Below are 11793 nucleotides of genomic sequence, written 5' to 3' on the forward strand. Positions count from 1 at the left end.
TCATACGTTATCTGCGACGTCAAAGGTTTTCGTTAAGACTAAGTAAGAGTAAGATTTTAGAAGTGTGTGTGTAGCCATTTTCATTTTACGGTCTGCTGTAAAATTTAGCGGTGTTTCATTAGACAATTTGAATGTCGTTGAGTGTGTGTGTGCCTTTTTTATTTTGGATTAAATGATAATGCTGTATTTTCCTGACTGAGATAATTCACTTCTGTTCACTTCCGTCTTCGTCGGCTTGGCGCGGTTGTGCGCATGCGCGGGGAGGCGAGGAGCCTTCCGTTTAAAGCGGTAGTCGCGGTGTTTCCGCGACTACGATGGCAGCGCTTCCCCGCCGCGGCCGCGCTGATCCCGGACTCCGCCGCTCGTCGCCGGAGGCGGCAGCCCCAGCAGCAGCAGCAGCATCCCCCCCAGGCCTCGCCGAGGCGTCTGGCGACGGCTCCCCTGTGTTTGTGAAGCTGCTGGCGGCTGCGTTTTACGGGCTGAGCTCCTTCGTCATAGTTGTAGTGAACAAGAGCGTGCTGAGCAGCTACAGGTAATCCAGGTACAGAGTCCAAACACCGCTGGTTCAGCCGGAGAAACACACACACACACACACACACACACACACACACGCTCACACGGGGTTACAAAGTTTCTGCACAGTGTGAGGACTAACTATATTCCTCAGAGAATGAACGACATGGACATTTTTTGGGGGGAACACAATTGAATAAAGTTTTAATTTCCATTGAATTGTATTTAAGTATTCATTGATTATGTATGATTACCTCCAGAAACTTGCACATCTTTTCTAAGTAAGGTATCCACAATTTTTAACTAAATCAAAATTAACAAAATGATAGTTATGAACTTTATCACTTTATTTTAGGAACTAATGTATATAATATACTGTGTGTGTGTGTGTGTTTATTTATTTATTTATATATATATATATATATATATATATATATATATATATATATGGGTCAATGACGAATAAGGATTTTCAACTGGTCAATTTTAAAATAATAAAAGAATATCTATTGCAGTAGTTCAAACATTAAGAATGTTGTGTACACATAAATTCATATAAACATTTTAAATTTAGTTTTTTGTCAAGATGAATTGGCACTAGCCTTAAAAAAGATAATGTGGTGCAACCATGATTTATATTAAAATAAGTTAATTTCCTTAACATCTTGACATCTTTTTTTTTTACAAGTTTTCAGTATTATACAAAAATGGTTGTTTTTTTAATAGTCGCCCACATGATATTTCATAAAATGGACATCAGTCAAACTTTGTTTGTATATTATGATATAAATACAAATGTGTTGCAATCTTGCACGCTACAAGACATTTCGGAAATCATGCCAGACAGGGCAGAAGATTGATTTAAATACATTTAGAGTGATTTCAAAACAAGAGTCATGGTCGGACGGTCGCACCACATGACATTTTGACGCTTAAAACAACAAAATCCCAAATAACTAGTATTTTTTTGTAAAATTTAAGTGAGTCCACATGTGGGACAGGTAGGTCATATATCTGGTATTTTTTTATCCATTTAAACCTTTTTTGAATTGAAAAAAAATCTGTTTTTCAGAAAATATAAGCGTCACGTCATTGACCCACATATATATATATATATATAATTAGATGACTAACGTAAAGACATAAACTCACCTTAAAGTGCAAAATGACCAAAAAATAACAAAATGTAATGATAAAATATAAAGTAAACCAGCGGCTTCAGGGATGAATCGAATATTTCTGAATTAGTTAAACAGTGACACTGAGTTGTGTTTACGTTTGTCAGGTTTCCATCATCAACATGTGTTGGACTGGGCCAGGTGAGCTTTCCTCAGGTTGCACTTTGACTGCGTCCTTGTTTTACATCATCCTAACGGCTGCACATCTGCCCTAACGCTGCACATCTGCCCTAACAACTGCACAGATGCTGGCTACAATTGTAGTCCTGAGGACCGGGAAGATGTTGGGCGTCATCTCATTTCCAGACGTGGATCTAAGCATCCCTGGAAAGGTACAGCAGAGATGGTCTCGGACGGCGTTACAGAACCGTTACTCTAGATTCCAGCGTAACATCTCGTGGCCTGTCGTTCCAGATGTTCCCACTGCCTCTGCTGTATGTCGGGAATCAGATATCAGGGCTGTTTGGCACGCAGCGACTCAAGTGAGACTTTGTTTTCCCTTATTAGGGCAAGTTTTCTGAAATATGCCACTACGAAGGTTCACATTGTGTATTTTTTGCCCCAACCTCTCAGCTTACCCATGTTTACGGTCCTGAGAAGATTCAGTATTGTCCTTACCATGGTGTTTGAGGGATTCCTGCTTAAGTAAGTTAGACATCATTATTTATTCTGGAGGTTTTATCAAGAATACTGCTTGCACGATCATTTATCGCCCCCCCTTTTGTTCCCTGTACAGGAAGACGTACTCTACGCCTGTTAAGGCGACGGTGTTTGCGATGATCCTTGGTGCCTTTGTTGCTGCCAGGTGAGCTGGTCCACATGGGGGAGCAGGGACCAGACCACCAGGGGGGGCCTTGGGTACCGTCCCACACAGTACTCGAGTTGTAAAAAAGAATCGGGGGGGATGGTGGATTTTATCATATGGGGACAGATAATTTGTGCTGATTACAAATAATATAATATATTACAAATAATAGCAGTGACCAAAACACCTGCAGAAATACTGCAGGAATGACATAGCAGCAGTTAAATGCAGCCTTCTGTAAGCTTTAAATATCCACTGGACTTACATCAAATACATCAAAACACAACAATAAAACACAGTTTTCTGAACTTATCAATATGACTCTGTCCTTCACAGGATAAGTAAAATGGATCACTGCAAAAACTCACAATCTTAACAAGAATATTTGTCTTATTTCTAGTTAAAATGTCTCATTTTATTAAAATAAATCTCATTACACTTAAAACAAGACTCATCACTGGAAAAAACAACAATTTTCACCTGTTTCAAGTAGATTTTCACTTGAAATAAGTAGAAAAATCTGCCAGTGGAACAAGATCTTGCTTGTAATGAGGAGATAAATCTTGTCCCACTGGCAGATTTTTCTACTTATTTCAAGTGAAAATTTACTTGAAACAGGTGAAAATTGTCAAATAAGTTATTTTTCTGGTGATGACTCTAAATGTTGAAATAGCAGTAAAACCACATTCATTGATGAAATGACATAAGGGATGGAAAGGAGGGATTGCAGTTTTACAGGGGGGATGATTTTGACTGTATTTATTTCAGGGGGGATGCCATCCCCCCTCAATTCCAGTACTGGTCCCACATCTAATTCGTGGACTAATACTGTCTTGTTGGTCTTTGAAGCACTGACTTAACGTTTGACCTGGAAGGATACATCTTCATAATGCTGAACAACGTCCTGACTGCGGCTAGCGGGGCTTTCGTGAAGCAGAAGCTCGATTCCAAGGTGAGCAGAGCAGCAGGTCTCGTAGCTGGAATAGAGGGAATGGATTGACGTCACTTCCCCACTGGACCAGCCCCCTTACTCTCACTGAGTGGCAAAAACAGCTGCAACTAGTGGAGAAGACGGGATAACAGCCAATTATGGGCTTAAATTAAAGGCAGTTGGATTTGACACTGACCCGTACAGTTACCCCAAAAAAAAAATTCCCAGAATGCTTTTCATCGTCATTTGCGGACTGAATCCAAAAAAAAAAACATGGAGGACATTTCTTAGTGAATAATTCAATATTTTGAGTTAGTTTCTGCATAAAAATGCATTTTGATTACATTTCTAGCGAGAAATATATATTTTACTTTCATAATATTCACTCAGTGAATGTACATAATCCCTTTTTTGTCCGTTGTTCGGGAAGAATCGCGCCGGAGTAAAGGCTGTTAGGTTACGCCGTAGGCTACGTAAGCTACGCCGTAGGCTCTGCGTCGATTTGACTCGCCGACCGAGGGCAAACATCATTTGCAAACTCCTCTCAGATTGTGACCAAGGGAGCAAGCATTTTTTTGTGGGAAATAGAGAGAAATAATCCTGTGACTCGTCAGATTTGTTTTGGATGTTTCTGATATAATAGTTTTCAGAAACCACAAAGCTGTTATCTGGGTAATTTACGTACTTTCAGATAAAGCTGAAGTGAAGATAGCGGAGCTGTTTTATGGTTCCGTGTTAAATCGACGCAGAGCCTACGGCGTAGGTTACGCGGTGACGCGCGCCGTACGCCATACCCTACGCCGTAGGCTCTGCGTCGATTTAACGCGGACCCATAAACTCCGGAGCCGGCATGCAGAAATCTCTAAATTTAATTTTAAATTTTCGGAGAAAATTTCTTAACAGGCGCTACAACAGCTACAACTGTTAGATTTCATCTATTAAACCAACATTTATCTTCCTAAATGATTTATTTCAGCCAGCGGTAATTCTCAACAGAGCTGCAGGTTTCTCTCCCGGGACGACGGAGCAGCTTGACCCGGCGGACACGTCTGTCCCCCCGGCCGTGAGCTGCTGCTGCTCCCCGGGGCCGGGGGCTCTTCTCATCTCCGAAAACGTCGAGTCAAATTTCTTAACAGGCGTTATTTGGATAAACTGAGCCCAGGTTGGGGATCTTAACGGTTACTTTTACGCCTGAAAAAATATTAAAACTTAATAAAGTGCCATATTAACAGCGCTACAGCTGAAATTAAAACAGCTTTTGGCTCTCAGCTTCCTGATCAGGTTAGTGATGAAAACGAGGGGGAGTAGGAGAAATGGGACAGGCACCTGGGCCAAGTGCCCTAGATCTCAAGTGCCCTAAAATCTCCCCCTTCTTTTTTAGGGGGTAGGGAAGAAAAGAAGGGCGAGTGAAGAAAAATAGGGGGAGAATTGAGATTGGGCCTCAGTCTTTCTGACACTCAGTCTTTCTGACACTCAGTCTTTCTGACACTCAGTCTTTCTGACACTCAGTCTTTCTGACACTCAGTCTTTCTGTCACTCAGTGGGCGTAACTGGCTGTCCCATCTGTGACGTCATGCACATTCCTTCTATAACTCTTCAGCAAAAGAACCCTTTGAGACTGATGCGTTGTTGGTGTTTCTGCAGGAGCTGGGCAAATATGGGCTTCTGTATTACAATGCTCTGATCATGATTTTCCCTACTTTGGCATACGCTCACTACTCAGGAGACCTGCAGTCGGTGAGTCCCCTGCACGGCGCCGGCGCTGCCTGATTGTCGTTCTGCTGTAGTTTACGCCTGACTTTGTGACTTTGAAACAGGGCCTGCAATATAAGGGCTGGTCAGATAACCTGTTTGTTGTGCAGTTCCTTCTCTCCTGTGTCATGGGGTAATGTAGCTTCCCACTCCCAGATGTTGTTAGTAGATAATCCTCCACACTGCTGCTCAGGACTAACCTTCTTGTGTCTCGTACAGCTTTATTTTAATGTACTCCATCCTGCTGTGCACACAGTGCAACTCGGCTCTCACTACCTCCATCATAGGCTGCATCAAGGTGAGTCTGTCCACGTCCTCTCTTCCTGAATTAGTTTAGTTTATTTGTAAGGATCCCCATTAGCTATGCTCTTAAACACAGCTAGTCTTACTGGGCTCCACATTAAAAAAAACAATATGTTTAAAACATACTGTTAAAAAAAAGACATAAAGAAAGAAATCGAAATAACACGACAAACCTACATTAAACTTTACTGTACATGTAAATCATTATCTTAAAGCAAAAAAAAACATACATGAAACATTCCAATATACAGTAAAACATCATCTAGGCCATTAAAATCAGGTCAAAAATACACCTTAACCTGTCCAGTATGTATATGTGTGGGTTAACGAGGAGTGTGAGGAACAAATAAAATAGGGAAAAAGGTATATTATACTTGCTTAAGATATGTTTAGATATTTATGTGGATATTCATGTAGTAAATATTATATGTTGAGAGGGATAGTTATAATTATGTAATATATGTTATATATTTATTAGGTATGTAGCATATATATATATATTTACAGGGATATTTATGTAGTTTATATAGTGTATATTTATATAATATTTGTATTGTCTATATATTTATATCATATTTATGTAATATTTATATTTTCTATATACTTATATGGATAATTATGTAGTAATAGGAATGTTTACGTAGTATTTTTATAGACTATATTTATATGGATATTGTGTAGATATAATAATAATAACAATAATGTGAATTCTTAGTTATAAAGGGGTGGGAACTAGGAAAAAGTGTACACTTCTTCCTACTCCTGTTTTCAAACATATGTGAATATGAAGATGTTACTGTTTATTTTTTATTTTTTTATATACATGTTTGAAATAAAAATTAATGTGTGTGTGGGGTATCCTATACATCTGATATTCCAAGGTGTTTCTTAATTAGCTTTTTGAATATTGATTTGTGTGTTTATTTAGTCATATAGTGGTAAAGAATTCCATGATTTCATTGATCCATATTCTACTGTTTGCTTCAGAAAATGAGTGTTTGGCCTAGGAAGTGAAAACGGGCCCTTTGTTGCCTGTTTAGTGGCGTATGGATATGACTCTAGATTGGTTCTTAACTGATTGTACTGATATTATAGCGTAGTAAAACCTTCCATATTGAAAACAGAAGTGCAGCATTCATTCTGTCCTCAGCTTTTCCTGGTCTGCTTTGATTCACGGACCTGCTGACCTGTGCTTCTGCAACTTTTCCAGAACATTGTGGTCACGTACATCGGTATGGTGTTTGGTGGAGACTACATATTCACCTGGACAAACTTCATAGGTTTGAACATCAGGTACGGCAGCTTAACCGTTCACACCTGTCACCGCTTGCATCAGGGCTGGGAAGGTATGTGGGAAACAAAGTCTGGGCCTTTTCTGCCTTTTAGATGCACCGTTGGTCCGGCTCCGGGGTGTATGTAAAAGTATCGTATTTTCTGGACTATAAGCCGCACCTGATTATAAGCCGCATCCGCTCTATTTAAAAAAAAAAAAAAGATATGCAAGCCGCAGATATTTCTGTGGTTAGATTAGATATTTACTACATGTACAGAAGGATTTTGAACTGTAAATGATGTACATGTTTGTACCTAAATAAATCCTTTCTAACAGTGTCTTTTAACACGGCAGCAACTTTGCTGATTAAAACGGGACAGAACCAAGAGAAAATAACCGGTATTTATTTATCTATCTGTTTGAAATCTGCTTCTACCTACTTCTATCTGCTAAAGAAGTACCGGTAGTAGCGTATTCTTCTTTGCATTTATTTTGTCTTAGTTTTGATTCTAATTCCGGTTAGAGCGCCCCGAGCGGTGGAAGAAAAATCCACAGAATAGACGCCTTTGTATAAGCTGCACGGTTGAAAACCTATGAAAAAAGTAGCGGCTTATAGTCCAGAAAATACGGTACTTCAAATCTGCCGGGGTCTGCGTCACCACGGATGATTTTGATGCGGGAGAGGGGCCAATAGTTAAGATGGTGACTCCACCCTCTTAAACTATCATCCTGCATTTGCAGGACCATCACATTTGATACCACAAACCTGTAACTTGACACCCTGCAGGAAAGGCGGGTGCTGCCTTCACCCCTTTGAACTGGCAGATATGAACATGCAGAAGCTGCAGAGATTCAGTTAAAAAAAAAAAAAGAAGAGGGACCTTTGAACCAGTGGCGTATCCAGGACATTTTTACTGGGGTGGCCAAGATGGGACACAGAGCCTGACTGGGGTGGCCGTACCGGGAGAACCTTTATGATTGGCATGTGATCAAAATGTGTAAATATCGCATTGCTTTGCATCAACATCTCACACATATGTATAATAATTGAATTCTAGAACTCATGTTAGCATTCATTGAATTGTCAGACTTTTGTTTTGACATTTGACAGTTTTCTTTTTCCTCTTCCATTTCAACATATTATGGTAGTTACACATTTTCAGAGCCATTCTCATTGTAGAACATTAAAGTCCTCAACAAAATCAATCTGATAATATCAGATATAATGTAGGCTACAGGACTGTCTCAGAAAATTAGAATATTGTGATAAAGTTCTTTATTTTCTGTAATGCAATTTAAAAAAAAAAAAAAGTCATACATTCTGGATTCATTACAAATCAACTGAAATATTGCAAACCTTTTATTATTTTAATATTGCTGATTACTGCTACAGTTTAAGATTAAGATTCCCAGAATATTCAAATTTTTTGAGATAGGATATTTGAGTTTTCTTAAGCTGTAACTCCACTCTAAATCAACGAATCACCTGAGCTGTCATCATTGATTGACAGGCGTGTCCTCTTGTTTGGGAAGGAGGAGAAGAAAAAAAAACTAGGTTATTGTGTTGATGAACTTCATGAACTACCAATCAGGTCTGGGGTGGCCACAGGGTGGCCAATGAGATTTCAGGGGTGGCCCAGGCCACCCCAGCCCACCCCCCAAAATGGCCACTGCTTTGAACTCGTTTGGTTGTATTTTCAGGAAAATGATTGCAGCTGCTTTAATGTCATGTTTGGACAGGGCTTTAATTCTGTTGTGTTGTGCAGCATTGCAGGGAGTCTGGTCTACTCCTACATCACCTTCACGCAGGAGCATGCAAGTAAGAGCTGCTCAAGCAGTCAGTTTCTGTCTCACTTTATTTAATTCTTATCATCCGTTATCGAGGTCTGAATTAAATCAAATGTTTGGTTTCATTTTTGAACAGAAAAGGCATAAATCTGCGCGCTGAGGACTGATCTCTTCGTGGTGTCTCTTCTGGACGACAGAGAATGATCTATTTTTAAATAATAGTTGTATTAATGATGCACAATTATGTTTTGCTTTTATTTTTTACAAGACACTATCAAGACTCCTGCCTGTAATAAAGTAATTTTTTTATAAATAATTGTTTGAATGTGTCAAACACATAAATTTAAGTGTAACAATGTTCATGTGATGTGTATTAAACACAAATGTTTTATTCCAGCTGTGAAGTTTCTGCTTTTCAAGTCAAGACAAGTCAGATTCATTAGTACATTTATTAATATTCCATTCATATTCCTTGGAATATTCATTTTTATTTATAATATATACATATGGCATGATTTCAACCAAAAAATAATAAAATACATGGATTGACGTTGATCAAATAATTAAAAAAAAATTTAAGTCCAAAGCTGAGCACAAAGTAGAAGATTAAAGCGTGGAGCCGGACAGCTTCTGTACCAAAACAAGTCCTCCGGAGCAGCGTTCCACGACCAGGGGCTCTGCCAACTTTGCATATCAACTGATACACGCTCTTACTTTGGGCCAATCCCAATTCTCCTTCACTCGCCCTTCTTTTCTCCACTCGCACTTCTTTTCTTCCCTAAGCCCTAAAAAAGAAGGGGGAGATTTTAGGGCACTTGAAATCTAGGGCACTTGGCCCAGGTGCCTGTCCCATTTCTCCCCCTACCCCTCGTTTCCATCCCTACCCTGATCAGGAAGCTGAGAGCCAAAAGCTGTTTTAATTTCAGCTGTAGCGCTGTTAATATGGCACTTATATTCCATATAAAAAAATGTGCACAGAAATATTTACAAAAAAATTTCTCTAAAAGGTTCAGGAACCTGTCCATATGTTCTTCATATAGTTTTGTACTTGTGTGGTTTTACTCACTTGGAAATACTTTTAAATTGTCTAATAAAACTTGTTTCACAACAGTTTTCTCTTCTGGGGTTTCTCAAAGTAAGGTAATGTCTCAAATAATAAACTGTACAACAAGATCAATAGTAAAATAAGGATAGTGAGAGAATCCGCAGTAAAAAAGGCTTTATTTGCTATATTCAAATAACATTTTTAAAAAGAAAAAAAGTAAACATTGCACGCAGAACAAAGAAAGGTGCTGTTCCATATAAAAAAATTTGCACAGAAATATGTACAAAAAAAACATTGCAGTGTATGTGCTGCTACTGCTGATGAGGTGTCTGGTCCACCATTTTCTCTAAAAGGTTCAGGAACCTGTCCATGTGTTCTTCATTCTTTTGACATCTTCTGTCTTCTTTGGCGGCCTCAGCTTGAAGGAAGTCCTGCATAGAGAATTTCTTTTTTTTGGGGATCGGGGGGAAAGTGGACCTGATGCCTGAAGCTTCCAGCTTCCTCTTCCAGCTGGTGAGGCAGAGCTTGAGGCCGATGTGCTGGCGTCTTCCAAAGTGTTCTGAGATAAAAAAGATGGATACACATGTTGATTACACACATGACTGGACTATCATACACACCCACAACATCATACCAGGTTCATTATCACTGTATAAATAAAAATTACCTCTGTGCTTTCCTCTGAATTTGTCAGAGAGGACACCGGTGAGGATGGAGGGTCGATTATGTTCTGAAAAGAAAATAACAGTTAGATCTTCAGGTACTGTAGTGTCGTATCACTCACAATCAGGAGGAACCACCGGTCGTAGCACAAGCTAGCTATAGGAAGAAGGACTGGGGAATAAGATTGTGCTTTTTTTACTGCTAAACTTACCATGAGTATTTGCGAGGGATCTTCATAAGACGCCAACAAACATGGAGGCTGGATTGAAGGTCTGGACCCAAAACCTCATGCATCTCTTTGTAGAAAGGCTATGAGGCTGCTGTGGCCTCCCCACTGTCTGTCTCGGAGCACACACACACACACACACACACAATTTACAGAAGATTATTAATAAATACTTTACATGGATTTTTTTTTGTTAAGCATCATCTCTTCAGCAGATAATATTACTTACCATAACCATTGCTTACCTTATATTTTTTTTAAGATTTCCCCATTTTTTGCCAATTTGTGCTGTGGTCACCTTCCCCTCCAGTTCCAGCTCTTTGATGAGTTTCCTGTAACAGAAAACAGTGATGAATAGTAGTTATACCATGGTTAAGGACCCCATCACAGATATTCTGCAAGCAGATAGCTAGATCACTCACTCCCACAGTGGTTTAGCAGCATATTTCTTCTTAGTAAAATTCTCCTCGTTGGTAGTCCTAAAGCTTATTAGGTGTCGGACCTGATCCGGAGTCCCTGGAATGAAATGTGATTACTGCAATGCACAAACGTCCTCGAAAAAAAAAAAAACAAACAACAAAAAAGTTTGAACTATGATAACAGGCAGCAAGCGACGTTATTACTTCGTAACCCCCCCCCCCCCCCCCCCCCCCCCCAAATAACGTTGCTGCCTTATAGTAATGTGAAATATACAACAAATTTGTAGAAAATATGAGAGTTAACGAGTAGTTAACAGGACACGGCATGTTATCTACCCGACTCGTCATCAACAGCCACATATTATCTTACGTTAACTCAGAATCAGAATCAGCTTTATTGGCCAGGTTCTAACATTGTCCAACAAGTAATTTGACTCCGGTAATTTCACTCTTTGGTATTAAAAATAAACAATAAACAATGTGGTATTTCTATGTACTGTTCAAACTGTTAAAACATACAAAAGCACTGTGATTTTTTTAATTCCATGGGACATTATACTTACATTTGTGGGTTCAATATCCTCCTGCTCTTTGCAGTTCGCCATTTGACTCAAAAAAATGAAAAAATGCTTGCTTGCTCAAAATCGAGACGAGTCTGTAAAGCATGTTTTCCTCGGTCGGCGAGCTAGACGCAGCCTACGGCGTACCTTACGGAGCCTACGGCGTAGCTTACGTAGCTTACGTAACCATATTCCGGCGCGATCTTAGCGAACAACGGACAAAAAAGGGATGATGTACATTCACTGAGTGAATATTATGAAAGTAAAATATCGGTTTGCGCCGAGAAATGTAATCAAAATGCATTTTTATGCAGAAACTAACTCAAAATATTGATTT

At 39.4% G+C, this 11793-nt stretch overlaps 1 protein-coding gene and 1 long non-coding RNA gene across 2 annotated transcripts; one reads left to right on the plus strand and one right to left on the minus strand.

The window, feature by feature from the left end:
- The first annotated feature begins 244 nt into the window (after window positions 1–244).
- On the plus strand, window positions 245–8859 carry LOC133453061 (nucleotide sugar transporter SLC35D2-like). The gene is made up of 13 exons (XM_061732911.1): window positions 245–532; window positions 1799–1832; window positions 1937–2023; window positions 2106–2173; window positions 2265–2336; window positions 2428–2496; window positions 3346–3448; window positions 5072–5164; window positions 5245–5312; window positions 5399–5477; window positions 6693–6775; window positions 8522–8574; window positions 8680–8859. The coding sequence occupies exons 1-13, from the start codon at window positions 315–317 to the stop codon at window positions 8688–8690; spliced, it is 1038 nt and encodes a 345-aa protein (XP_061588895.1). The 5' UTR covers window positions 245–314; the 3' UTR covers window positions 8691–8859.
- An 894-nt stretch (window positions 8860–9753) lies between these two features.
- On the minus strand, window positions 9754–11029 carry LOC133452093 (uncharacterized). The gene is made up of 4 exons (XR_009783240.1): window positions 10723–11029; window positions 10463–10589; window positions 10256–10318; window positions 9754–10147 (listed from the first exon to the last, which is right to left on the minus strand). It is a non-coding gene; the product is annotated as an uncharacterized LOC133452093 (long non-coding RNA).
- Window positions 11030–11793: the final 764 nt, after the last annotated feature.

This window comes from Cololabis saira, chromosome 10, assembly GCF_033807715.1.
Source record: "Cololabis saira isolate AMF1-May2022 chromosome 10, fColSai1.1, whole genome shotgun sequence".
Taxonomy (NCBI): Eukaryota; Metazoa; Chordata; class Actinopteri; order Beloniformes; family Belonidae; genus Cololabis; species Cololabis saira.